Here is a 25,734-nt window from a genome sequence, read left to right as displayed (position 1 = left end):
GCTGACCTTTAGGATTCTGGTGGGTTGTATGAAATGAGAATTAGAAAATAAACGTAAAATAGTTGAAGTAAATCTCTATAAAAGTTTAATTTCCTTTCATTTTAAGCCCCTATGGACGGTGAGGAACAATACTGAATCTATTGAGTTTTGTGCCCGATTGCTACTGAACTGGGGTGAATCTCTCGAGGAGAAGCAGAGAATCAGATAGGCCCCAAACAGACACAGTGCATGTGTGCGCTTGTGCATGGTTTGTTTTCCAGACTGGAAGAGACGGGACGGCAGCACCAGCTGTCACACTGATACCTACTTGGTCGGGCTGCAGGTGTGCAAGGCCTTCAAGTGTGGCTTCCAGGTTGCAATGGAAACAGACTTCTCGTCAGCGGCATAGCTGCGCCAAACGCACTGCGTGCAGCGTATGTAGGGACATAAGCAGGAAAAATAAAACAGAGAAGAAGATAGAATGAAATAAAGGGCTATTTGTAAGTTAATATACATTAAGAATCTTTTCCTTAGCCCTGATAAAGGCCCAGAGGGAGAGGAGCACGTTGGCATTTTTCAGCTGGCTATTAAACATATTCTGCCACATCAAAACAACCCACACCGAAGGACGAAAGTCCTGAGTGTAACATGAAGCGCTTTCTGTATTGGCTAGGGGAGAGATGACATTACCTGAGGTACGCCACCAACAGGACTTCCAGGACCTGACTGCACACCTTTAACTACTATTTGATAAGATGGAGGCAAACGACTACTGAAAACCTACAATGCAACTCGTAAACTAACCAGTAAACCAGCGAGTAAACTAATGACCACCAGGGTATGTTGATGATTTAGTCAAATTCCATGAAGTTGAACTAGGCAACACTTCTAATGCTAAAGACGAAGACAGTGATAACAGACAGCAGGGCTAAACAAGATAGAGGAAAGTAACTGGAAAGCACTTGAGGATTTAATCGCGTGGTCCAGGGATATGTTTGTAGCTCCTTGATGTGAAACAGTAGCTCTGCCCACTTAATATAATTATACCTGACCTACATACTATGGAGTACGTCCATGTAATCCTCACAGACTGTGAATTAAGGACCTTTGTTTTGTCGATGAGAAAGTAAAGGCTCAGATAAGGTCAGAGGGTCGCAGAGGGTTGGCAGGGCTGGCACCATCTCAGGCGGCCTGGCTCTGGGTTTTGGAGTCCCTCTGGTGCCCTTTGCCGACTGCCTGCTGACTGTTGGGAAAGTGTCCCCCTGAATTGCCCATTGCCTGGATGTACTTTCCACGTAGATTTTGGCAAATTTCTTCCTTTGTGATAAGTCAGAAAACATTCCTAATGACCAAGTGTTTACTCCAAAACCCTAAGAGAAATTTTTCATTGTAATTCATGTGTCAAAGCATTCTATGTTATGTGGCAAAGTCATTTAAACAGGTCGCATTCCTACTCTACAACCATCATTCCCAGTCGGGATGCCTGCAGTGAAAAAAGCAGTGATTTGGCAATGTTTCTTTTCCTGAGAACATCACTGAATACATGTGCGATAGACAAAAAGTCAAAATTTCACACAACTACTTCAGAAAACTGTCGGCAAGTATCTGTTAAAGCTGAACACATGCAGATCCTGTGATATGGACACACACTCCTGTGTATGTCCTAACACATGTGTTTACATGTGTTCATTGAAACGTGTACTGTAATGCTGGCAACAGCACTGTTCTTTATGAACTAAAGGTGGAAATGCTCAAACACCTACCAACGGCAGAATGAATAGATATGTTGTGAATATTAATGATGGAATAGGACGCAGCATGAGTACACTGAAGCTATGCTCCGGAATGTGGATGAACTTCACATAAATGATGGTGAGTGAGAGAAACAAGGCCCAGAAGACTACATGCTCTGTGATTCTGTTTTCGTAAAGTACAGAAGAGCCCCTCAGGGGAAACCCATTTTTAAAAGGCAGCGCAGCGGCTTCCCCTGGGGACAGTGATTGAGAAAGGGCACTGCAAGGCCGAGTCCCGCTTCTCGCTCTGGGTGTTGGCTGTGCACACAGCAGTGCGCAGTTCTCTCGGCGTGTGTTCTCTTTTCTGTATGCACATTATACTTCAGTAACATGTTCGAGAAGTGCCATTAAAAACTGAATAAATATATAGTAGGACCCGAGGGTTTGTAAATATTATTAAGGAAGGTTTAAGTAATTGAAGCAGCATTTTTGCCTAAAACCTTGCTTACATGGCCCATGCTGATTTATCCTGCGAATCGGTGAAAACGTACGCTGAGCATCTTGGCACATTATAGAGAATAAAGTAATTATCATTATCTCAATGTTAATTTTTGCAAATATTGTACAAACACTAGAGTGGTCTAGAGTAATCAGTAAAACACACAGATTTATTATTGCAGTTTCTTCTGTAGTGAGGCCCAGAGAACCCCCAATGCTGTGAAGCCATAGATGGATGCTTTAATTAAACAATTTCCATAGAAGGTGAATATGCATAAACTCAGATAATTTGAAAGAAAGACTCATGTAGAACTAGAAGCATACAGCAGGTCAATGCCTTTTTAGATACCAGTGAAAAAAATCCGCAACAATACAGCAAAAAAATGGGACCAGAACATCCACTGCCAACATTATAAAGAACTGGGGGCAAAAGAGGTCACTCTTAGAAAACTGAAGATCTTCACAATGAGACCTGGCATCTCACTCTTTTTCTATCAAGTTGATCTCAGCAGCTAAGCTCTTATTCCTTTCATTGCTTCTTTCTTGCTCATGTCTTGTCAATGGAAGGAGGCACAGGAGAAACAAGTGGAACGTATCTCAGGCTGATATCAGTTAATAGTCAAAATGTAAGTGGAAAGAATAGCTCTATCACTTTTATACTCTAACCACTTTGTCTGGTCCTTAGCTCTCTCTCTTCTGGTAGCTGAAACTTAAAACCCAATCCATAAGATCGAGTAGCCGATGTTCCCATATTTCAAGCTAAAATCGCATAGTGGTTAGCAAGAAAAAATAATGCCCCAGAAAGATTTAGTAACTAATAAGGCATACATACTCCAAAAGATAAGTTGACAAGGAGCAAAATGAAAGCCAAATCTACCATTTATCAGGTGACCACAGTGCTCAAGGCAGCCAAACAAATTCATAAGTTGCTCTATAATTATAACCACAATGTCAGTATAACTAATTTTTTAGGGAGCATTTAGTGTGTGTTGTCTGGAGTATTACAGCTACAGCACGTTTGACCCTTTCTGAAAACCTTAATTTCAGATGACCATCCAAAGGTATAATTAACATAAAACTGATTATTTCCAGAGTACACAATTTAAGATGTCAGAGATGCAAAGATTCAGGACGAAAAGCAGTAAAAAACCCTTTTCTCCACCTTGCTTCTCACTATTTTTGTTCCTTAGATGCAACTGCTGTCAATTCTTAGAGTTGTTGCTTCTATTTTTTAAAAATTTATCTTTAGAGGGGAAGGGAAGGAGAGAGGAAGAGAAACTTCAATGTGTGGCTGCCTTTCATGCATCCCCTGCTGGGAACTGGCCTGCAGGGAACCAGCCTGCAACCCAGGCATGTGCCCTGACTGGGAATCGAACCACGATTGTGTGGTTCGCAGGCCCGAGCTCAATCCACTGAGCTACACCAGCCAGGGCTTCTATTTTTAAGAATCTTAATACCTAAGGATTGTACTCATAATTATGTATCTTGATTTTTCAATTTGAGGCACTATCAGTTAACTTCTTTTTAAAAAAAAATATAATCTTTATTATATTTTGTTCCATTACCATTTAGTCCCCTTATACTCCCCTCCCTGCAGTAATCACTACCCTGTTGTTCATGTCCATGAATCCTGTTTCTTTTTTGCTCAATGCCCCCACCCCCAAATCCCCCCCTTAAAAAAAGATTTAATTTATTTTTAGATAGAGGGGAAGGGAGGGAGAAAGAGGGAGAGAAACATCAATGTGTGGTTGCCTCTTGTGCACCCCCTACTGGGGACCTAGCCTACAACCCAGGCGTGTGCCCTGACTGGGAATTGAACTGGCAGCCCTTTGGTTCACAGCCTGCATTCAATCCACTGAACTATACCAACCAGGGTTGAAAGTCTGTAGCCTTTTTATCCTATTTCTTCCACCGTCCAGCCACTGGCCACTACTTTTTACTCTCTGATTCTAGAAGTTTAACTTAAAAATAAGACTCTAGGTATAAGTGCTACCGTGCAGTATGTATCTTTTCCTGTCTGGCTATTTCACTCAGCATAATGCCCTCAGGACCCATCCGTGTTGTTGCAAATGGCAGGATTTCCTTATTTTTCGTGGTTAAATTTATATATATCCCACTATGAAAAACAGTATAAAGATTCCTAAAATAAATTCCTACTTCTGAAAATATATCCAAAGGAAATTAAAACAGGGCATCAAAGAGATATATCTACACTTCTATGTTCATTATAGCATTAGCTAAGACTAATTAATATTCGCAGTAGCTAAGACCTGGACCAACCTAAGTGTCCATCAGAGGACACATGGGGAAAAATGAGATACACACACACACACACACACACACACACACACACACACACACAAAATAGCCTCTTTACTAAGGGTAAATGGAAGATAAAGTTTTCAGATCTTGCACATCTAAAAATGTCTTTATGTTACTCTTAAACTCAATAATTAGTTTGGCTGTGTATAGAATTCTACATTGGAAACCATTTTCTCTGCTCTGCCGTTTTTTAATTTTAGCATTACTAATGAGGAAATCCAGCACAGCTCTGATCCTTGACCCTTGGGATATGTCCTTCCCAGAAGGCATTTGATCCTAAGATCAATGTGTTTTGTGAGTGTTTTGATATTTCACTCTGGTATCCTGAGTGTGAAGTTTTTTTTATTTTTTTTTTTTTATCACAGGGCTGGGCACTTGGTGGGCCTGCTTATGGTGGCCACTCTGTTTCAGAGAATAATGATATGACATCTCTTTGATGAATCCTCCCCTGAGTTTCCCCACACTCTTTTTGAGGTACTCATGTTACTTGGATATTTGGTCTCCTGAATCGGTTATCCAAGTTTCCTATCTTTTTTGTCTCATTTTCCATCTCTGTGTTTTTATTCTACTTTCTAGAAGATTTTAACTACTCTATCCTATGTTCCTAAACATAGGAATAGGATAGAGGAGAACTATCCTATTCCTATGTTTTCTCTTCTTCTACTGTTATATTTTTTATACCAGGACTCCCCCCCCGCCCCAAATTTGCTCTTATTTATGACTGAAGCACTAAAAAGATGTATAAGTGCTATATAAGTGGTTTGAGTTTATTGACTGATGGCCTTACTTTAAGGTAACTGAGTGAAAATACAGTTATTTTACTAGTTAAAGCCAAAGTTTCTGGACAGATAGATATATTTCTCCTTGTGGGCCACTAGCTTCCTTATAGCAGCATCTTCTAATCTCTCCCTTCCATGAAATAAGCCCATTTGCCAGCATTTATTTCACAGACTTTCACTTAATTCCCCTGATTTGTTTCTAGTAAAGCATCTTAGCTCCACCCTGAACAAGCCCAATGTCTCCGGAAGTAAATCTCTAACATGCAGCTGCTGCTGCATGAAAGGAGCAACAGATTCAAGTTCAGACATCAGGGATTTAAGCCTTAGCTCTTTCTAGGCCTGTCTCTAAGATCAAGCGACATAATTAATGTATTAGACACATTTGGCAAACTAAAAAACACTTCATAAGTGCTGGGTATTATTAATAAAAGTTGTGACATTTGGGAGGGTATTCAAAACGTTGGTGAGAGCTCTTTCTTTTCCCGGACTACTCCGCTTGAAATGAAAAGTTAATTTAATGAGTCATGCAAACATATTGACCCAGCTAAATTTGCTGCAAGCTGCTGGGTGGGCTTTGCACTTTCTCCTAAAACCCTGAAATGCTGGTTAATTCCGTCGTCTCACCACCCAAATGACAAAGCAATATGGGCATTTCAGTGCCCTTGTAGAAAGATAGTGGCTCTAGCTTAAAACAAATGAGATCGCTCTTGCTGTTGACGCTTGGCGTGTTTGGAAATCCAAGGCAGGTTTATTGGACAAGAAAATAAATGGATCAGCAAATGAAGCTTGCTTTTCAATCTAGTGCATCTTTACAAACAGTTTCTGTGATATATAATCAAGGTTTAAAGCCCTGAATTCAGGCTGAGGGTCAGCAAGGAAGAACAGTGAGTACATTTAATAATTATACTATTATTCCCATGACTAATAAATAAATAAATTGTGTCTGGATGGGGAAACAATTGCTTTTTAAAAATTAGTAGCTTCTCCTTTGATTAGTGACATTATGATTAGATTTTAAAGGTGTTCTCCAGTGTTTCAAACCTTTCAGCTTACAGTCTTATTTTTTTGTTCAGAACAACACATGAGCTAAAGTTCTAAGTAAAAGAAAAAAATAATAATTTCACTTTATTGTTACTTATGTTCATACAGTTCAGTTATTGGTCACAATAGGTTACAAAACCAAGTTCCATAAAACAAAATTTTAGATCTTCAGGCAAAACTGTTCAATCAGCCTCTTCTGCACCTTTTAGGGGTTACCTAAGGGGAAAGCCTTGCCTTGCCGTGGCTGCGGACACACAATGTGTCTGTGCCAGTGGTTTGCTCCAGGAGCACTGACCTGTTTTCAAGTTCAGCTGGAAATTGTTTTTGCCCAATTTAGCAGTTGGTAATGCTAAGTGAGGTTAGGAAAGTTCCTCCTATCAGTCTCTATAGCTGCCTTATGCAATAGGATAGCCAATGGCCACAGATGGCTATGGAACACTTGAAACGTGATTAGCGCCACAGAGGAATTGACTTTCTCATTTAAGTAGCCATGTACAGCTAGTGGTCACTGCATCGGGCAGCATAGCTCTGTATCATCACAAGGGATGTGTGCACAGGAATTCCTCACAGGGCTCACTTTCTAACAGAATAGCTAATATTCTAAGGTGTTTTTTGATACAGAGTCCTTTTTAAATATCTAGAAGTAGCAAAGATCTATACACAGAAGTGGTTGTATTTTGAGTAGGTGTTGATTGGGAAAATATACAATAAAAAGCTAATGAGTAAGGCAGTATGGGTTTTAAAGAGATTCGGTCTTTATTCACGAGCAAGCAGGCTAGGTGTATGTGAGGCGCATTGTTGGTCCCGCACGCAGCCAGGGCGTGGTGCCTGGCCTGGCTGGGTGCAAGTAACCCATGGAATAGCACTACACACGCAGGTTGGAATTTAGAATTTTGTTCTGGAATGCAAAGGGTAAGAAATAAATGAAAAGATAACTAAAAGATAAAAAATAGTAAGGAGAACAGTTCTTTAGAAGTATGGAAACGCCCCTTTGCCAGTTAAGAACCACCCGAGGATGGAAGGCTGTCGGCTCTGGGCCCCAGGGCAGCTGGGTGCACATTAGAGTGTGTGACACCTCTTGCATCATTTGGCTTCTGGTCTTAAACTCCTGCTACTTGGAGATCTTCTCTTCCAAGAAAACAGAGAGTACACTATCTTTAGTGCTCTTTTAAACCTTGGAAATTTAAAAAAAAGTCTTTCAGTGGTTTGTATTAGAAGTCATGCCCAATGCTCCATTTCCTTGTCGATAGTTGCGGAATAGCTTGATTTAAAAACTGATATCCTCACTTAGTCATCAGATACAAAACAGATCTGTTTCATAATCGAAGTGAACCACTCTCACCCACTTCTTCCCCTTGCTCCATTTCCTTTGGAGCTACTTCACACCCTAACAACCCACCCGTTTAGCCCTACAGTGTAAATGGAAGCAACACGCAGTTGCTACAGATGAAGACAAGCCTCCTAGCAGCTCGGATCGCCAGCCCAAACCCTCTCAGTCGGGAGCTCTGGATCTCCCACTGGCTTGCAGAAAGGGAGGAAACTGGATTGTATAGTCATTGTGTCCATAATTAAATATCAACTCTCCCCGTGGATCTGCGGGAAAAGGTATTTTATGATTTGTAAACAATTTGGTTCTAGGGTCGTGCTACTCCCAAAAGATAAGGGTGGCAAATGGAGGAGTGTTTCTTTTAGTACTGAAGCCAATCCTGAGTTATAGACAGAAACAAGAAAATGTTAAACATCCTATGTATTATGAGTTAGCTTTCAAATAATATGCTTATAATTTCATGTTTCCAAACACTGAGGTACTCCATAATCCCATCAGTTCTTAAAACAAGAACTATCTAGACCATTAACTATTTCAAGTTAATGCTCTAGATGGCACTGAAAGTGATTCCACAGTACTAAACCTGGACATTGGTAAATAAATACATTGTTCTGCAGATCAGTGGCATTCATCTGGCTGGAGGAAGTAAGTGTAACACAGGGAACAGTTCGGTGTTCTGCTCTGTCACCTAACGATCAATTATACTTCACTGAGTAATTCGTAAGGCATATTAGGTTATTCCAGGAGTGACATAGCTGCTAACCGCTGCCTGGCCTTGCTGATATGGCTAATTAACCTGAACAGTGAGTGGACCATTTACTGAAAAATATATATTATTTTTTTGTTTAGGAGGGGACACTTGCTCAAGTTTAAGACTGTACATTAGCGTCTAGCTTCATTTAAAAACAAAACAAACAAAACAGTAGCTTCACAAAGCAATGAAGCACAGAGATTAGAAAATGACTTGGGAAGCACATACGGAGACAGATGTTGCCATCCACCTATTACACCGACATTTACCTGAATGAGGTTGGCAGCTGGATTCCTTCTTTTCTCAAAGTGTTTCTGGCGGTGCTGTTCTTGTACTTTTAATGCAAAACCTGAGCCAAGAATGCCCTGGACCAAAAATATAAAGACAGTACTTAAGCTTTTCCAAAAGAACTGCTGCAATTACAAAAAATTAAAAAGAAACCTCTAAAATGAGTTTAAGAAAAGACAAACAATCTGCAATTTGTTCATAAATACTACTTACTAAAACAAACACGGTTTACTGCTGTTTAAACACTGTTTACTGCTGTAACAATACCAGTGGTCAATGGTAAGTTGTTGGGCAAGACCACCTAGGAACAACAACTTCTGTTCTTCAGTAACTCAACCAGGCATCGCCACTGATTGCCACTGATGACATAGCAGAGGCACCACGGATGATAACCTGGAACTGTTCAAGTCTTGCTGCTGCAGGCATGTTTTTCTAGCATTTTGATGAAATGACTACATTTTCCATTTGTGAAATGGAGGGTGGGGGGAAGGTACTTAAAGTCCGTCCCAGTTTAGTCCTCATGGTGCCAGAATTCTCCACCTACCAAAGTAAAGGAAAGGTGGGAAGACAGGCTTTCTCCTCTCTAGAAGGTGGTAAGTCTCAGCTGAATGAAAACTTGGCTAAGATATTTTGGGGTTCTAGAGAAACTTTAACTTCCTTTCTTAAGGAGTACATCTGTGACAATTAGCAGAGAACAAATAACGTGATTACAGCAGTCCCCCCGGTTATTCACGGGGATGTGTTCCAAGACCCCCGGCGGATGCCAAAAACCACTCCCTGATAGTACCGAACCTTCTATGTGCTGCGTCTTTCCCTACACATACACACCTCTGCTAAAGTTTAACTTGTCAGTTAGGCACGGTGAGAGATGAACAGCAACAGTAATGAAACAAAGCAATTTTAACTATAGGCAATAATATGGTATGGGAATGTGGCCTTCCTCTGTCTGATAACTGATTTGATAACAGGGTCGACTGCTGAGTGGCTAATGGGTCAGCAGGGTTTACAGTGTGGCTGTGCTGGGCAGTCCCAGGCAGGATGAAACACGGGGCCAGGAGACTTCCTCGTGCTACTCGGAACAGCATGGGATTTAAAACTTATACACTGTTTATTCCTGGAATTTTCCATTTAATATTTTCCAATCAAGATTGACCTTTGGTAACTGAAACCATAGAAAGTGAAACTGCTCACAAGGGCTTGGGGGGACTACTGTGTGTTTAAAATACAGTTCTATGCAAATACTATTTGCTATTAATGAACAATGATCAACTTCCTTATTACTTAGGATAGATGACTGTATCACAGAATTAGAAATGTGTCCTAGGTTCTGTTTTCCATCTCTTTTTCAGAGACCGTCTCTTGCTAAGATCTGCATCTCACACAGGTTGTGACCACTCAAACTAAACCGTGGAGAAACCTGGACTGCATGGTCTTGTTTTTAGATTTAAACATTTCCCTCTATGTAGAGGTAATAAAAATGGCCCCCCACTTCCAAATCCAGATCAACTATAAGTCAGTCCTAACTCCTATTTTTTTTCTTGGCTGTTTAAGGTCATTTGGGAAAGATTTAGTTACTTTCCTTTTAATGTCAATTTTCATGAAGTATAAATAGGTGAGAGAGTATGAAACATTAGAATTTATAGCGTGTGTTTATACTATGCATTATGTGAAGACCACTCATGGGGGCATAATTCAGATTTGGTAGATACTGAGTTAACAGCAACAGCTACCATTTTGAAACACTTGGTATGTGGATATGAAGTTTGGAGTTAAATCCCTTTTGAAAAATGAAGACAGGTCCTACATATCACAGATGTAGCATCTGCCAAACAAAGTAAAATGTGCTGAAAATCATACTGGCACTGCTTAGAAATGTATATTAGTCGATGGCAAATGTTTGCTACATAGCTCTTGCACCAGACTGTACATTATAACAGCTATTAAACCTGGTCTGCTTATCATCTCATTATGGCTCCATTCCAATTTTCTTCCCCTTCTCTTAGTATACAGCATAGTGAACCTAATGGGAAGTCTGTTAAAATAAAGTCTATTATGTATATGCTAATGTAAGTTTCTATACACCCACATATAACTTACATATATATAAAATTCATGTGCCATCCCTTCAGATAGTGATACCAACCGATACAAATTCCTGGAAACTGAGTTTTATTTTAATCCATTTTCTGAGATCACAGAGCTTAAATTTTTTAAGTTTTAGTATTATGCCAAGAGGTGCTACATACACAGCCAGCGGAAAGAAAACCTGTTTTAGTAAACATTTGAAATATCTCTCCCTGGTATCTCACAGGTGAAATGAGCCTAATTTGTACCTCACACATGGCCAACAGGCTAGGCTGAAAGACAGGCCCTGCAGGAGGGCAGGAGCATCCCGGAGGGGACCACGACTGTCCCCGAGGTCGGTGCCGGAGAGCTGGGGCTGCCTCTGCCAGCTCCTTTGCCCTGGGACGCTGTGAGCCCCTGGGACAGGGCCCTCCCAGCGGAGCTCGGGAAGGGTGACCTATATGGCTCTGTGATGTGCAGCAGAGTCCTTCTGCTTTCAGGGAAAGATGGGAAAAGGCTCTTCTCTTTCTTGGCCCTCAGGTTTCCTGGGTGGGAGAAACCCCAAGCGGTGGTGGCCGATCACCCACGTGTAACTTCCTTAGCAAAGTGCCAACGCACTGTCCTAAATCTCAGTCCAACAGCGTGTTGGCTGGTGGGTGTACAAGATGTAGTGGCATTTCTAGCCACCCCCTTTTTTTAAAGGTATACACGGACAATGTAGGCTTTCATGAAATATACAAGAACTGTACACCTAATGTGAGGTTGCAGTGAAAAAGATCCAGAGTAAAGTTTATTTTTCTTGGCATTGTTAGGGAATGTTCTGTTCTGTGCAAGCTAGTTTTGAGATTTCCAAACTATATTAATTTAATTGGCATATATAAAAATTATAATCATTTTATTGGGGAACATTTCCGAGAACGATTATCTAGTCTCTGATCTTGAACTGAACAGAGTGACACAGTTTAACCCCCCTGGGGTGGGCTGGAGTTTGGGGTGGGACCAGGTGCTTCTCTGTGCCGGAGGCAGCCAGCACCCAGAGGGGTATTAGCTCTAACACTCACTGGCCCCAGGTCTTCACACTTTTGGGACACTTATGTGTGCTTGCTTCTTACAGATCTATCTTCTTTCTTTTATTAGTCTTTCACTATCTCTTCCCATTGTAGCGCTTGTTCTATCAGCCTACTTCTACGTTTCCTGATTATAATCTTCAAAGAATTGTGAAACTATTGAAATCTTCTCTAAGTAAAGAAAAGGTTAAGCACAGGTCTCAAGAGGCTGGCCTGTGAGGTTTTCACAGCCCAGAGGTTGCTCACTTCCCTGTTGGTAGTTTTTCATGAGATCAGAGTTCTTACACATGTGGCTTCAGGTTTAAGTATAAACATAAAATCAGCAGGTATTTTGTGCCATTATTTTGGGAGGAAAAGCCCAAGATTGCATCTTATTGCTTCTGAAATTATTTCCCTGTAAGGAATCTGATTACTGAATGACTTCCTGCTCCGTTCTAAATTGCTGAGGTTGCCAGGTAACTTGACTTTGGATACGTGAGGTGTTGTTTTGACTCTCCTTGATTCAGGCATTTCCCAACAGGAAACACATATATCTGGATTCATGTGGTAAAAGGATTTTATTTATTTGTTTTTTAGGATAAGCACAGGAGGGATGTTATCACATAGTTGTTCACAAAATTTCTCAGGTGTAATAATTTTCCCTCCATTATTCTGGTGAATAAATTGGGGAGGGGACAGTGCGGGGGAGGGTTTTCAGGAACTACTACAAAGGACACATGGACAAACCAAGTGGGAGGGTGGAAGCAAGGGAGGGAGGTGGGTTTGGCTGGGGGGTGGGGGGAAATGCAGACAACTGTAATTGAACAATAAAGTAATGAAAAAAATAAATATACCCAAGGTTTGTCATGGGCCGAATTGTTTCCCTCCAAAATTCATATGTTGGTGTCCTAATCCTTAGTACCTTAGACGGTGACCCTATTTGGAGATACAGTTGTTATGGGGGTGATGAAGTTACAACAAGGGTGGGCCCTAATTCAATATGACTAGAGTTCTTAAGAGAGAAATTTGGACACAGATATGCACAGAGGGAAGACAGTGTAAAGACTGAGAGGGAAGGTGGCCATCTGCAAACCGAGGAAAGAGGCCAGGAGCACATCCATTTGTCTTGGCCCTCATAAAGGGCCAGCACTGTGACCTTCTTGACTTTGGACCCAGAACTGTGAGACAAACATTTCTGTTGGGTAAACCACCAGTCTGAGATACCTTGCTACAGCAGCCCTAGCAAACTAAAACAGTGACATAGGTAGTTGGTGACAAAAATAGAATTCAAAATAAAGTCTAATGCTTAAGCTTCTGCATGGATCCTTTCATTCTGTTCTCTGTGATTTTTGTGTGGTCTGGGGCCGAACCAATCAGATGGTCAGTCAGGGGTTGGGCAGTGGCCATGGGGAGGACGAGCTCCCTCTGTGCTTGTCCACAGGTGGAGAGTGAGCCCCACGAGCTCAAGGCTGTGGCTCGGAAAACCCACCCTCCCCTGGCTTTCCTGGGCAGAGACCATGACACCAGTCAGCTCTGTCTGGAGCAAGACTCAGGGTATTTTTCCTTGGTCATAACTGCTGCCACTGCTTTAAAAACCCCTTTGCGTTGTTTCTGTTCCCCCCACGAGAGTGGTGTGAGAAAAGTGAGAGCCTGTGGATGGAGGCAAATTGTAATATCTTGACCAATTTCCTTTAAGGAAATAAGAGGAGACACAGTGATCAGAAAGACAAGCTTCATCCATTATGGAGAAAATAATCAGAAGCTTGGGAGAAGATAAATGTGCTCTTCATTCTGATAAGATGCAGAAACTGCTCATTAAGAAAAAAATCAATGATGATGACACAAAGAATAAATCATCTGACATATTGAAAATCCTTTAAGGTCATATAATCCCCACTCAAATGGATCTGAAGAGGCGAATGCTCCGCTCGTGCACACCCACCTCTTCAGCGGCACACATCATGAACCGAAGTGGAGCCATCGGTTGAAAAAGGGATCTTTAAATCTTACCAAATATTCTAAATGTATTAGTAGCATGTCGACCGAAAGGTGATGTTATGTGAATTAATCTTTGGTCATAAAGACCTTGCTGGTATAAAACTCCCTGGTTAAGCTTCTCAAAGAGAAGACTACCAGTCTATTTTAGAAACTATCCACATAGATATATGTAGAAAAGCCAACATTATATCAGAAAAATGATATTTGTACATGATACAGATAGGTTCCTGGGCACATTCATTTGTGAAAGCTCGCACTAATAAACCTCTAAGATCTAATTTGAACTGCTTCAGTTTTGCAAAGATACTCACGGCAGGAAGTGCAAAGAAAGAAATGCCAAGGAGCGCAAAGCCTGCAGAAAGTAATCTTCCCAGCCAAGTTAGGGGAGTTTTGTCTCCATAGCCAATCGTTGTCAATGTAATCTAAAAACAAAATAAATAGAATGTGCAGCTTAAGTACGTGAGAGGAAAGTTGGGACCTATGAACAGGAGGCAAAACAGCGTTTGCACTAAATCATTATTCAGCAAGTCTTGTTGGCGCATTTTATTACTGTGCTTTAATTTTCCATGACGCATAACAGAACTTCTCTTTGTTTAAGATAGGGAATAACCTACATACTTGGTCCTCCTTTATAACACAATTTTCCATCTTTTTAAAGTGTATTCAAAGAAAGGTTACTTAAGTAAGTTGATAACCATCAGTGATACTGAAATGATAGCACCATGGATTTAGTACTAGACCAGTACACAAAACAATAATTTATGTTAATTATGGCTGTTTATTTATTACCTTGGCAGGCATTTCCTGAAGGTCTGGTGCATGCAAGGTATGTGTTATGATTTGTAGTGGAACAAAAACAAGAGGTACATAGTTCTCGTCCTGAGATATTTATGGCATAAGAGGGAGACATGTCATACACAAATCATTAAAACACAAAAAGGGAAGACAAGTATTATTATGGATGTACAATTAATCTGCCATGGGGATTCAGAGAACAGATAATCACAAGTGTGGGTGGGGGTTGAAGAGGCTTTACTGGGAGATGTCATTATACCTAAGCTTTGAAGAAGGAGTAGTATTTTGAGAGGCAGAAGTGATAAAGGAGGTGGTCTGGGTGGGGGGCCAGGTGACCAGCTGCACAGCAGTAAGAATAAGCAGGGTAGGTTCTGGACAGTGTAAGTCGTTCAGTTGGACTGCAGCATGATCTGTCTAGAGAGGAACAGTGAAAGGGCGGGTTAACCAGATCAGGGCATGCCTTTGGGAAATGACGATTAGATCATGTCTTTCCCGTGGACATAGTGCTCCAGACGCTTCCCATGGCCCTTAGAACAGTCTCAGCTCCTCTTCAAGGACTACGAGGTGCTGTGAGATCTGGCAGAATGAAGGGCAATTGAGCTGGAACAGGAGCAGTGAGACAATATGGGAGTGGAGGGTAAAGAGATGTGTTTAGGAAGTTCAATAGAAAACCACTGATTGCTGCCTGGGAGGCAGGGGAAGACTAAACCAACGATGACCTGACAATTTCAAGGGGAAGATGGTTGCACCATAAAGTAAATATGATAAGAAAAAGAGAAAGTTCTGGATCAAAGATGAAGAGTTCGGTTTTAAGAAGGGTTTTTAAAATGTCAGTATGTCTCTGATCCATAAATGTTGAGCAAGAAATTGAGATAAAAAACTTGAGTTTTGAGAGAGAGGAAGAGAGAGAGAGAGAGATTGGGTTTGGCATGAGATTGGGGTTTTGAATTCAGGCACAGGGTGGTTGTTAAAGTTTTGCGAATAAATGAGATTGCAAAGCATTCAAAGAAGGGGCCCAAAGACACCTCAGGAAACACAGACATTTAAGGGATGGAAGAGAAAGTGAAGTCAAAGGACAATAATTTTTTAAAAAGTAGGAATACTAGAAATTATTAATACAAATGGAAACTTAATAGAGAAGAAAAAGTTTTACAAAGAAGCCAGGTGATGTCATAGGTACATAGATAACAAGGAGACTGAGAAAAGATGTTGATACAGAGATAGAAGGTCGCTGGTGATTTCTAAGTCAGCGGTTGCTTTGGTCATGCCACCTTACCTGGGCTTTGAAGGAGGGCTAACATTGTGAGGTGCAGAAATGACAGAGAGAGAAACTCCATGATGCCAGACCTTTTGGAAGCGTACTGCTCAGCTGAACACCCCTGCCAAGAACCCCTCCTCTCTCCTCCCTTCTGTGATTTTTTCTTTATATCATCGGTGGCGCCTTTTACACGACTCCTGCTCCTCTAGTCAACCTTGGAATATTGCATTCCTGAGGTTTGTTTCTAGGTTTTCTTCTATTTTGTTTTTCCTTGACATTATATTTTCTGTTCTGTTCTCTCTTTTTTTACTCTTCTTTCCAGGTGATCTTAAATATTCTCATGGACTTAAATACTATTTTAATGCAGAACACACCAATTTTATACTTTCGGGCCAGACCACTCTTCTGAGCTCTGGATTCACATACCTGCACTTGATTTTTCTATTTGGGTGTTGCCCAGTCAGTTAAACTAGGCATGTTTAAAACACTCTTCGCTTCTTCCCAACCTGTTACTCCCCCAGCGTGTCCCCTCCCATCCTCGTCCAGAGCACCACCCTTTCTCCTGGTGCTCAAGTCAGGAGCCTCCCAGCCATACTAGCTGCCCCTTTCCCTCACTCCCCTCACTGAATCTATCAGCAAGTCCCATCGAGTCTACTTCCCTGAAATACTGCAAACTTATCCCGTTCACTATGTATTCCCTGCCACCATGCATGGCAGGTTGCTGCTGCAGCCGCTTAATTGCTCTCTCAGTTTTTGCTCTTGCCTCCCTCCGGTTCCTTGTCCACACATCTGCAAGGGGTATCATTTTATCATTGTCCTCTAAAAATCCTCCAGTGGTTACTCATTAAACTCAGAATAAATTCTAAGCTCCTAGCTATGGACTACATGAGCTGGTCTCCACCTGCCTCCACAAGAGCATTCTGATTTCACCCTTGCTCACTATTTTTTAACCACAGTGTCCTTCCAACTCCTCAAACAGCCCAGGCTATTTTTGCCTCAGCCTATCCTCAGCCAGAATTGTTCTTCTCCCCACTCTTCCCAGGGTTCTTTCTTATCCCTCAGGTCTTATGCAAAATAACACACCATTAGAGAGAGGCCTTCCCTACCTACTTTGTTCACAATAGGACCTCTGTTCATCTCAGTTTCGGTTGCTTGTTTCCTATAGTACTCGTCACACGTGGTAGTTTGCTGTGTTTTTCTTTGGTGGAAGGGTCCTTCATTTCTTTATTAGAAGGAGGAACCATGTCTTTATTTTTCATTATGTCCTAACATCTAACAAATGCTTGCCACAAAGTAGAAGGAGCTCAATAAATATTTAGTAAATCAATGAAGAATCCTTTCAAGAATATTGGTGACGAAGGGAGTGAGAAATATAAGATAAGAAGTCCTTGAAATCTCTGAGGTCGGAGTAGGCTTCCTAGGGTATATTTGTGCATGTTTTCAGAGAGGATGAGGCTGAAGGGGGAAGAGGTGAAGGCTTTCTGACGGGCTAAGGCACCCAAGGGAGGAAAGCAAATAGAATCAATGGTACGGTTGGTGGGGAATAGCCTTGGCGGTGTGAAAAGACACCTTTTATACCCTGGGGAGAAGGTGTGGACACCGTGTGAGTGGAGGGCAGGATTGGGAACACTCTAGTCAGTCAGTTCAATTTAGTTCCAGGGAAGGAGAGGACAGGGTTGCCTGTGGGGAGGAAAAGGCTTGTAACAGAGGAAAAGAGCTGGGCTGTGGTATGAGAGAGTGTCAAGTACAAATCAACAAGAGGCAGAGGAAGGTCATCCATGGTTGAAAAGAGGGACTTTGTAGTGGAACCTAGTAACCAAGTTAATCAAATGCCAACACAGTATCTATCCATAAGGGACTCTCAAAGGGATTTCTTCGGGTTGCAGGGAAAGTATTCCGGCTCAATTTTATTATAGGTTCCTAATCTTAAATGTGTGGAAAAGACTTTAATCTCCTGCACTTTTCCTGCAAATATAGCTTAATCCTTTTATAGCATTTTATTAATAATAATAAACAGAAGGAGAAATTTCATGGTTCAGTCACAGCAATAATGCTACATTTCACAGAATACATTTGATTTATTCTCCTGAGCCAGGGTTCAGAGAATGGGTTGAGACATGGCAAGGTGACGATGTGCTCAGTGTTTCAGCCTGAGTAGAGAGGAAGGCCTGCTCTCTCATTCCCAGAGGGCTGCTCTCTGTCTTACAGGGTGGTTTGTGGGGGAGGAGCAGTTATTGTGAACCTGGAGCAGCACCCTGGGGTACCTCTGGGGGCCGCAAAGACTCTGCCACCTTCTCTGCACTCTGGTTCAGGCTTCTGGGTGATCATGTCTCATAATGTGCAGGGATGACCTGCAGCTCAGCTGGCCACAGCAACTTCCTTGGTGGAAAGCATAGGACCTTTGGTTGCCAGGCTAGGTTTGAGAAGGAGCTGCCCACAGAGTGGCAGCTTTGTCTCCCTGTGAGCCAGGGCGGCGGTGGAGGTTTCCGGGTACATTATTTCACTTCTTGTGGCTGGAAGGGGCCTACTGGGCTTTCTGGTGTGATCAGAGAGGTAGCACTAGGCATAAAATTAGGACGTTTCTAAGATAAACTTACAATAAAAAGATGGGAGCCTTTGTTGTAAATTCACACCGGCCCATTTCCTTGATCTAGCTGCTGACTTTCTAAGGCAATGACTGGCTGCATTCAATAAAACCATCAGCAGGCGAGGGTTGCATAGATGTTCTACACTATCAGGTCAAGTTGCCCTTGAAGTACTAGTGCGCCTCTTTGGAACAGTACAACTCCGTTATGTTTCTATTCCTAGAACTTGGAAGGCTCTGCTAGTGGTTATCAGTGGGTCCTTCGCACACAAATTGAGTAGGAGAAACCCTTTCAGGGATTATTCTCCCACACTTATGTTTAACAATAGACCATTTCTGCTGTTCAGAAATCTTGTGAATCCTTCGCTGGCCGGACCCTGTAATGATTGCTTTCATTTGGACCTCAAGTTCAAGAACAGTAGGCTCAGACAGGACCCCCAAGGCCCCAGCTCCTCAGGGAGCTCCCAGAACAGCAGCTCGTTGCAGGGAGTTTTCAGCGGTGGCACATGTGACCTTTGCGGGACAGGAGGAAATCCACTACCTTGGGCATAATTCCATTTTTTACCCACTTTCAGAGTTTATAAGAGATATGCTAGATAATATATGCTGGACAGGTACAATTGAAAAATTTTATTTATACACTTATTTGTTGTTGATTCCTACTAGTGACTTTTCTCTTTGCCAGCCATTTATTTTATTTTATTATTTAAAAAACATTCTATTTATTTATTTTTAGAGAGAGGGTGAGTCAGGGAGAAAGAAAGGGAAAGAAACATCAATGTGAGAGAGAAACATCAATTGGTTACCTTCTGTATGTGCCCTGACTGGCTACCAAACCTGCAGCCCAGTATGTGCCTGGATTGGGAATCGAACTGGTGATTTTTTGGTTTACAGGACAACACCCAACCAACTGGGCCACAATGGTCAGGGCTTTGCCAGACCTTTGTTTAGCACAGGTTCACTGTGGGAATCACGATAAAGTCACTAGTCACTGCCACACAGGATAATGTCTCTTACTAAGCCAAATAAAGAAATAACATGCTCCAAACAAATGATTTATTAATCATACTGTTGTTCCAGGCAAAGGGAGATGAGAAGAATAAAGTTTAAATTTTAACAGCAGTATATGTTTTATACCCTGCTCACTGACTTTTGACCATGGAGTTTACAATATCACTGAAAAGACCATGAAATTTTGAATATACTATTAAAAATTAAAAGACATATTTAAAACATTTCCACTGTCTCCCTCAGTGCACAGTAATGCATTGAGTGAGAGGATGCCACGTTCCAACCACACCTGACCACCTGGTGGGAGGGGCGGATGCGTTCTTAGGCTGCCCCAATGGGACAGAGGGGGAAGGGGCAGGAGAAAGCGCATGCGTCAGTCTGTTGCTCACCCCTGTCGGCCTCACAAAGGCTGGTAGTGTGCGCCTCCTCTCCCAGTTGGACCACTTACTTGAAGGTGATTTGGCAGGTGGGAACAGCTCAGATAAAGGTTTGCCTTCATATTCCATATGTCACAGTCACCCAGGTGAGAAAATATATTTTTCTGAAAAATCTATGGGTCGCAAATATTGGCATAAAGGTCTATTTGTAGTAGAAAAGTCTGAGGTGCATTGGGGGCACTTAGTGTGTTTAGCAGTTAGGAATTCTTCCTCATGAATAATACTGTGAAACAAATGCAAATTTGAATTTTTTTTATGAGACGGCAGATGCTATGGTCAGATTATAACTTAGGCAGCAGTTAGGCTACAGTTTTTATTGTATTTATTGTCAATAGCAGAATTAACTCCAGACCAGGAGATATAAACCCTTCTTTCTTTCCTTCAAGCAACATATCAACAAAACCTTATTGGCCTGATTTGGAGAGTGTAATTAAGAATACTAGTTTATAGCTAATGTATTCACATGAACAAGTTAAGAATATACTAGTTGTAGATTTCCATAGCACAGTGTAATTTCTCCATGGGTGGGCATCCTTTAAGGGGTATGCTTATTGTTGGCAACTTGCCAATATTTATTTTCTTTTTTAAAAAGATTTTATTTATATATTTTTTTAGAGAAAGGGGAAGAGAGGGAAAAAAAGAGGAAGAGAAACATCAGTGTGTGGTTGCCTCTCACGTGGCCCCCACTGGGGACCTGGCCTGCAATCCAGACATGTCTCCTGACTGGGAATTGAACCAGTGACCCTTTGGTTTGCAGGCTGTCACTCAGTCTACTGAGCCACACAAGCCAGGAATAATTTCTTTTCTCCCATTCTTCCCTCCCCTCCCCCCCTTCTTCCCCTTGGGTAACTTCCTGACCCCTGATTTCAGGTAGTGGGTGGTGTAGAGCTTGTGCAGTTACTTCTGAAACTTGAACACCTGGAACACTGGAATGGTTTTATATCTTTAAACACCAGAATCTTCTGTGGTGGTGGCATCATATAATTTGAGTTCTGCTGTGGCAGGTAGCTCAGGGCAGTAGCATGCTATATTGTTCTTCCAGGCTTGTGGTCAAATATGTAATAATAGGAATCATTTACATTTGTCTGCTGCTTGATAAAGCATATTTACATGTCCAGTCTCATTTAACACACAGCAATTTTGTGTAATATTCTTATCACTGTTTTATAGGACAGAATATTAAATGATGGTGCAATATCACACCTTCACTAAGTCATAATGATGGGGCTGGAACCCAGGTCTCTTGACTATTATTCTGTTATTTTCTATACAACATGTGCTTAATATTTATGGAATAATACTGAGCAAAAGTGTCCAGAGCCATGTGTGAGATGACATTATAAAAGGAATAGACTTCTCAGGAAAGGCTTCTCCAGAGAGGCTTATGAACAATGCACTTCATAAATGTGTGCCATTAATTAAGGGAGGCATGGGACTTGTCGGTGCTCCTGACAGCTCGGGTGTTTGGGTGGTTAGCGGCTCGGGTATGTGTGTCTCAGTATTTGCCTGGTAGTCAGCAATGTTCTTGAATAGTTAGGAACTGATGTGCTGATTATCTCATGGCCAAGGAAAGCTTTGATACCATCAGGTAATGCACTGGTAGTAAGAAACTTTTGTTAACTTTAACTTAATGTACCAACACCGAGTCAGCATATAACCGCTTATAAGACATTGTGGAAAACATTTTGTCCTGGTGAACTCAATGGAAAGAGGCCTGAGTCTCAGAATGATAACTGATATTACCAGGGGAAAAGGTATTTTGTTCATTTTACAAATTTATAGTTTCTTATTCTTAGATTTTGCAGGTGGTATGACTTGTTGAGTGCAGAGTATAATACATTGTACTAGAGCTTTGTATATTGTTTATTTTGAGAAAGACTGGTAAGATATTCAGCCTGAATTTTAGGACTAACTCTGGCTGCTACCAAATTCTCCTACATGTCTGAAGTAACAATTTCAAGTACATGGTCTCAGGTGGAGGTTGCATTCAGATGCTACTGAAGGGTAGGTTTGTACTATCTGCTGCTGAATTCACTTAAAAAAAACAAACACACACTATCTTCATAACAAATTTAGCAGTAAAGAGAAAGAGGACCAGCTGGTGTTTACCAGGTCATTACCAGAAAAAATTACTTCAGGAAAGAGACCTACTCTTAAGTTATTTCAGAACAAATCTAAACCAAATCGAAAGAAGAAAAATAATAACAGGAAATAAAGGAATAATAAAAAGTAGCTGCGGTAAACCTGTTATAAATTTACTTCAGAATAAATAGAAAGCAACTAGAAAGGAAGAAAGTAATAACAGGAAATAACATTAAAGGGAGCTCTGCCCAGCAGTCAGAATGCCCTCTTTCCCAGTAGCCATCTCAGCCACTATGGCAGCGCCATTTACCCTCCTCCACTTCCTTTGTCATCACTGCTCCACTGCGATCCCCAGTTCCCACACTTCTTCTGTGCTTAAGCTCTGGGTCTACCATGAAGCATATAGCTTTTTATATTCCTTTTGTTATGATGGTGTTTCCATCTAACATCCACAACAACAATATCTACGCCAATCATAGCCACCATCTTCGGGCACGTGCTATGGCCTTGGCCCCTGGCCCTGCATATTGGTTATCCCACTTATTCATCGAGCTAGGTACTGGTATCCACTACACGGAATGGTTTTCAGATATCAAACTTCTTTGAATTGTTATTGGCTTTAAGCAGTGCTGATCATGCTGCTTTGTTCTTCCAAAAGTTGCTCTTGGAAACTGCCCTCAGCATCTTCTTAATGAAAGAAGTTTAGTAGTTAGTATTTAGAATTCACTGGGACATTGTGTCCCTGAATTGTAATTTGATACTTAATGTCAATACCTTGGGCCCTTTTAATAAAGAAAGTTGCCTTTTCCCCCCACCAAAGTCTAGCTCTTAGAAACACTTGATTCAGGATGCTTTTATTTCCCTATTTATTCTGGATACTTCCACAGTTAGATAGATATCTGTTATGTGCAAGATAGACAATTTTAACTAACAAGTATCCAGCTATATATTCTCTAAGGTGTGGATTAATACATATAGAAGGTATAATATTCTAAATTTATTTTATTTTACACTAGAGACATAGTATATAGTCTTATAATGAAGAGGAATAATAAGCCTTCTGTTCACTTATTATTTTAGGCTTTAGACAATGTCGTTAATGAGTCAGTTAATATCAACAAACCCACTATGATCCCAAAAGGCCATTTTTATTCCTAGGAACTTATTGTCTTAGAAGATTTTTACTTTAATATTCAAGAATAGATTTTTTCTTAAAAATTAGAGAGATAATTAGGCCATTCAAAGAGCCTATTAAGTACATGTTAAATTTCAGTCAAAATAGCACTAATAAAATGGAAATTGATGAAAATATGTTGTTCTCTCCCTCCCCTCCCACTGAAGGTCACAGATATGATCTTTGAAAATCTGCTACTTGGATTATTCTGGCAAAAGAAACAAGCTGGTGACTGAGTGAGAGATGTATTAAGAGTTTCCCACACACTGCTTAACGCACAACACCACAGTTCTTATTAGTAATAAGGGAAAAGGAAGAGGGATGGAAAAATGGACCAGGGGCTGCCAGGACGGCCTCACCAACTGCATCTCGGTGGGAAGAGGTGCACCTGAGTGATGCAGGAGTTCAAATAGAGCCATCAAAGAGAAGCAAAACTAACCTTACATTCAAACGGTGGCTTTGAAGGCTGGGATTATAAATTCCCTTCCCCTCACCAGCTAGAAAAGCCTCCTGTTTTCTCAGTTTACACAGTTTATCCCACCACGAGTCAACAATTTTTGTTTACTCTCTACAGATAGAAAGTGTTTCGAGACTGTCAGGTGACTGCTCTCTGTCCTCCTTTCTGAATGTCCATCATTCTCTGGGTGGGGGTTGCAGGGAGAGGAGCGGGACGCTAAATTACCACACCAACAAAATGCTTTGTTATCATTTGCATAATCTTGTAGACATTTACTCTGGTAACTGAAGGGAAGAAATATTAATCTTCAGGCGAATACATTTTTTTAAAGATTTTCTTTATTTATCTTTAGGGGGGAAGGGAAGGAGAGAGGGAGAGAAACATCAATGTGTGGTTGCCTTTTGTGTGTCCCCTGCTGGGATCTGGCCTGCAGGGAACCCCCCTGCAACCCAGGCATGTGCCCTGACTGGGAATCAAACTGTGATTGTCTGGTTCACAGGCCCAAGCTCAATCCACTGAGCTACACCAGCCAGGGCCAGGCGAATACATTTTTGATTCTTACTCACATCATTGCTGCTAGACAACCAATACACACACCAAGTTCTGCTTAACACAAGCCCTGAGAAACTTCCTTTGTCCTTGACAAAAGTCTGGTTCCTGCTGATGAGGCTTTGAGGAGCAGGGGGACAATGTGCCAACCGGTAGCTTAAACCTCTGCTCCATCCACAATGTTGAAATGAACAACTTACTAATGTTTTAATCACAGTTTAAGAAAATGATGTATTTTGATTTTGGCAACAATCTAGCACTCAAGAAATATTACTGATGATTTATAAGAGAACCTAACTTTGTTGGACCAAAGAGATAGGGAAACTCTTTAAACAATTATAAATGCTGTATATTTTCACATAACACCCTATTGAAATGTCTTAAGGAGTAAAATTTAAAAGAAGGGTTTATACATTGCACAAAGACCTTCTTTACCCTGTGACATTCTTATTAAGCACATGTTTAAATGACTGCTTTTTATTTTGTTTTATTCATTTATTTATTTTTCCTTTAGGCAGTACATTTATTTAATGCATACCAATATCACCGTATTTGCAAACATTGTATTTGATAGTATTTTTCTGACTCACATCTAGTTAATGTCTGTACTTTCATAGAAAGAGGGCCTTGGGAGTTCGTTTTGCCATGGCCTCTATTAATGATAAGATATAAGGTAATAAGTCACATTGGCTTCATATTCCTCAATAGGTGGATAGATGTGTGACCTCTAAGGCCTCTTCCAGCCAATGACTGCTTTTTAAATTCTTTACAATGTAGAAAAAGTTTTGCTTCAATGGAAAACTACCCATTGTTTAGAGTACACCCTTCCAGGTTATTGAATTCTGACTTTATGGGGCACTGCGCCTTTCATGTTCTTGGAGCTCTTTTACAACTCTGCAAGTTGTAGATAGCTGGTAGCACCGCAAAATAATTCTTGTCTATAGACATAGAAAGAAATTCTGCCTAGTGGTGGTTTGATTGACTTCCCTCTCATGTTGTGGAAGAAGCCACTTTTGCCTTTATTTGCATATTTTCTTTTAAAAATTTAAATAAAAATTGCTATTGAATTTATTGGGGTGGCATTAGTTAATAAAATTATATGGGTATCAGATGTACAATTCTACAGTACATCGTCTGTATATCATATTATGTGTTCAGCACCCCAAGTCAAGACTCCTTATGTCACCATTTATCCCCCTTCCACCCTTTTCTACTTCTCCCCCACCACCCCTTCTGTCTGGTAATCACCTTACTGCTGCCTGTGTTTATGAGTGTTTTTGTTTTTTGTTTTTCTTGATCCCTTCACTTTTTCAGCCAGCCCCCAATCTTCTTCCTTTCTGACAGTTGTCAGTCTATTCTCTGTATTTCTGAGTCTGTCCCTATTTTGTTTGTTAGTTTATTTTGTTCATTGGATTCTACATATAAGTGAAATTATATGGTATTTGTCTTTCTCTGACTGGCTTATTTCACTTAGCATAATACTCTCAATGTCTAACCGTGCTGTCACAGAAGGCATGACTTCCTGCTTTTTTACAGCTGAGTTGTTCTCCATTATGTAAAT

At 41.0% G+C, this 25,734-nt stretch overlaps 1 protein-coding gene across 3 annotated transcripts in view; it reads right to left on the bottom strand.

The window, feature by feature from the left end:
* Window positions 1-25,734, bottom strand: part of KCNQ5 (potassium voltage-gated channel subfamily Q member 5) — a 505,983-nt gene that overhangs the window by 71,310 nt on the left and 408,939 nt on the right. For all 3 annotated transcript variants that reach the window (XM_053664043.1, XM_053664048.1, XM_053664050.1), the window contains exons 6-8: window positions 14,138-14,248; window positions 8,700-8,795; window positions 308-402 (exon numbers count right to left, since the gene is read on the bottom strand). In XM_053664043.1, the coding sequence (XP_053520018.1) occupies window positions 308-402; window positions 8,700-8,795; window positions 14,138-14,248 (302 nt within the window). The remainder of the gene's footprint in view (window positions 1-307; window positions 403-8,699; window positions 8,796-14,137; window positions 14,249-25,734) is intronic.

The sequence above is a fragment of the Artibeus jamaicensis genome, unplaced genomic scaffold (assembly GCF_021234435.1).
Source record: "Artibeus jamaicensis isolate MK-2021 breed Jamaican fruit bat unplaced genomic scaffold, CSHL_Jam_final contig_1127, whole genome shotgun sequence".
NCBI classification, from domain to species: Eukaryota; Metazoa; Chordata; class Mammalia; order Chiroptera; family Phyllostomidae; genus Artibeus; species Artibeus jamaicensis.
Note: the sequence above shows the minus strand (reverse complement) of the source record. Positions and strands in the feature narration are given on the sequence as shown.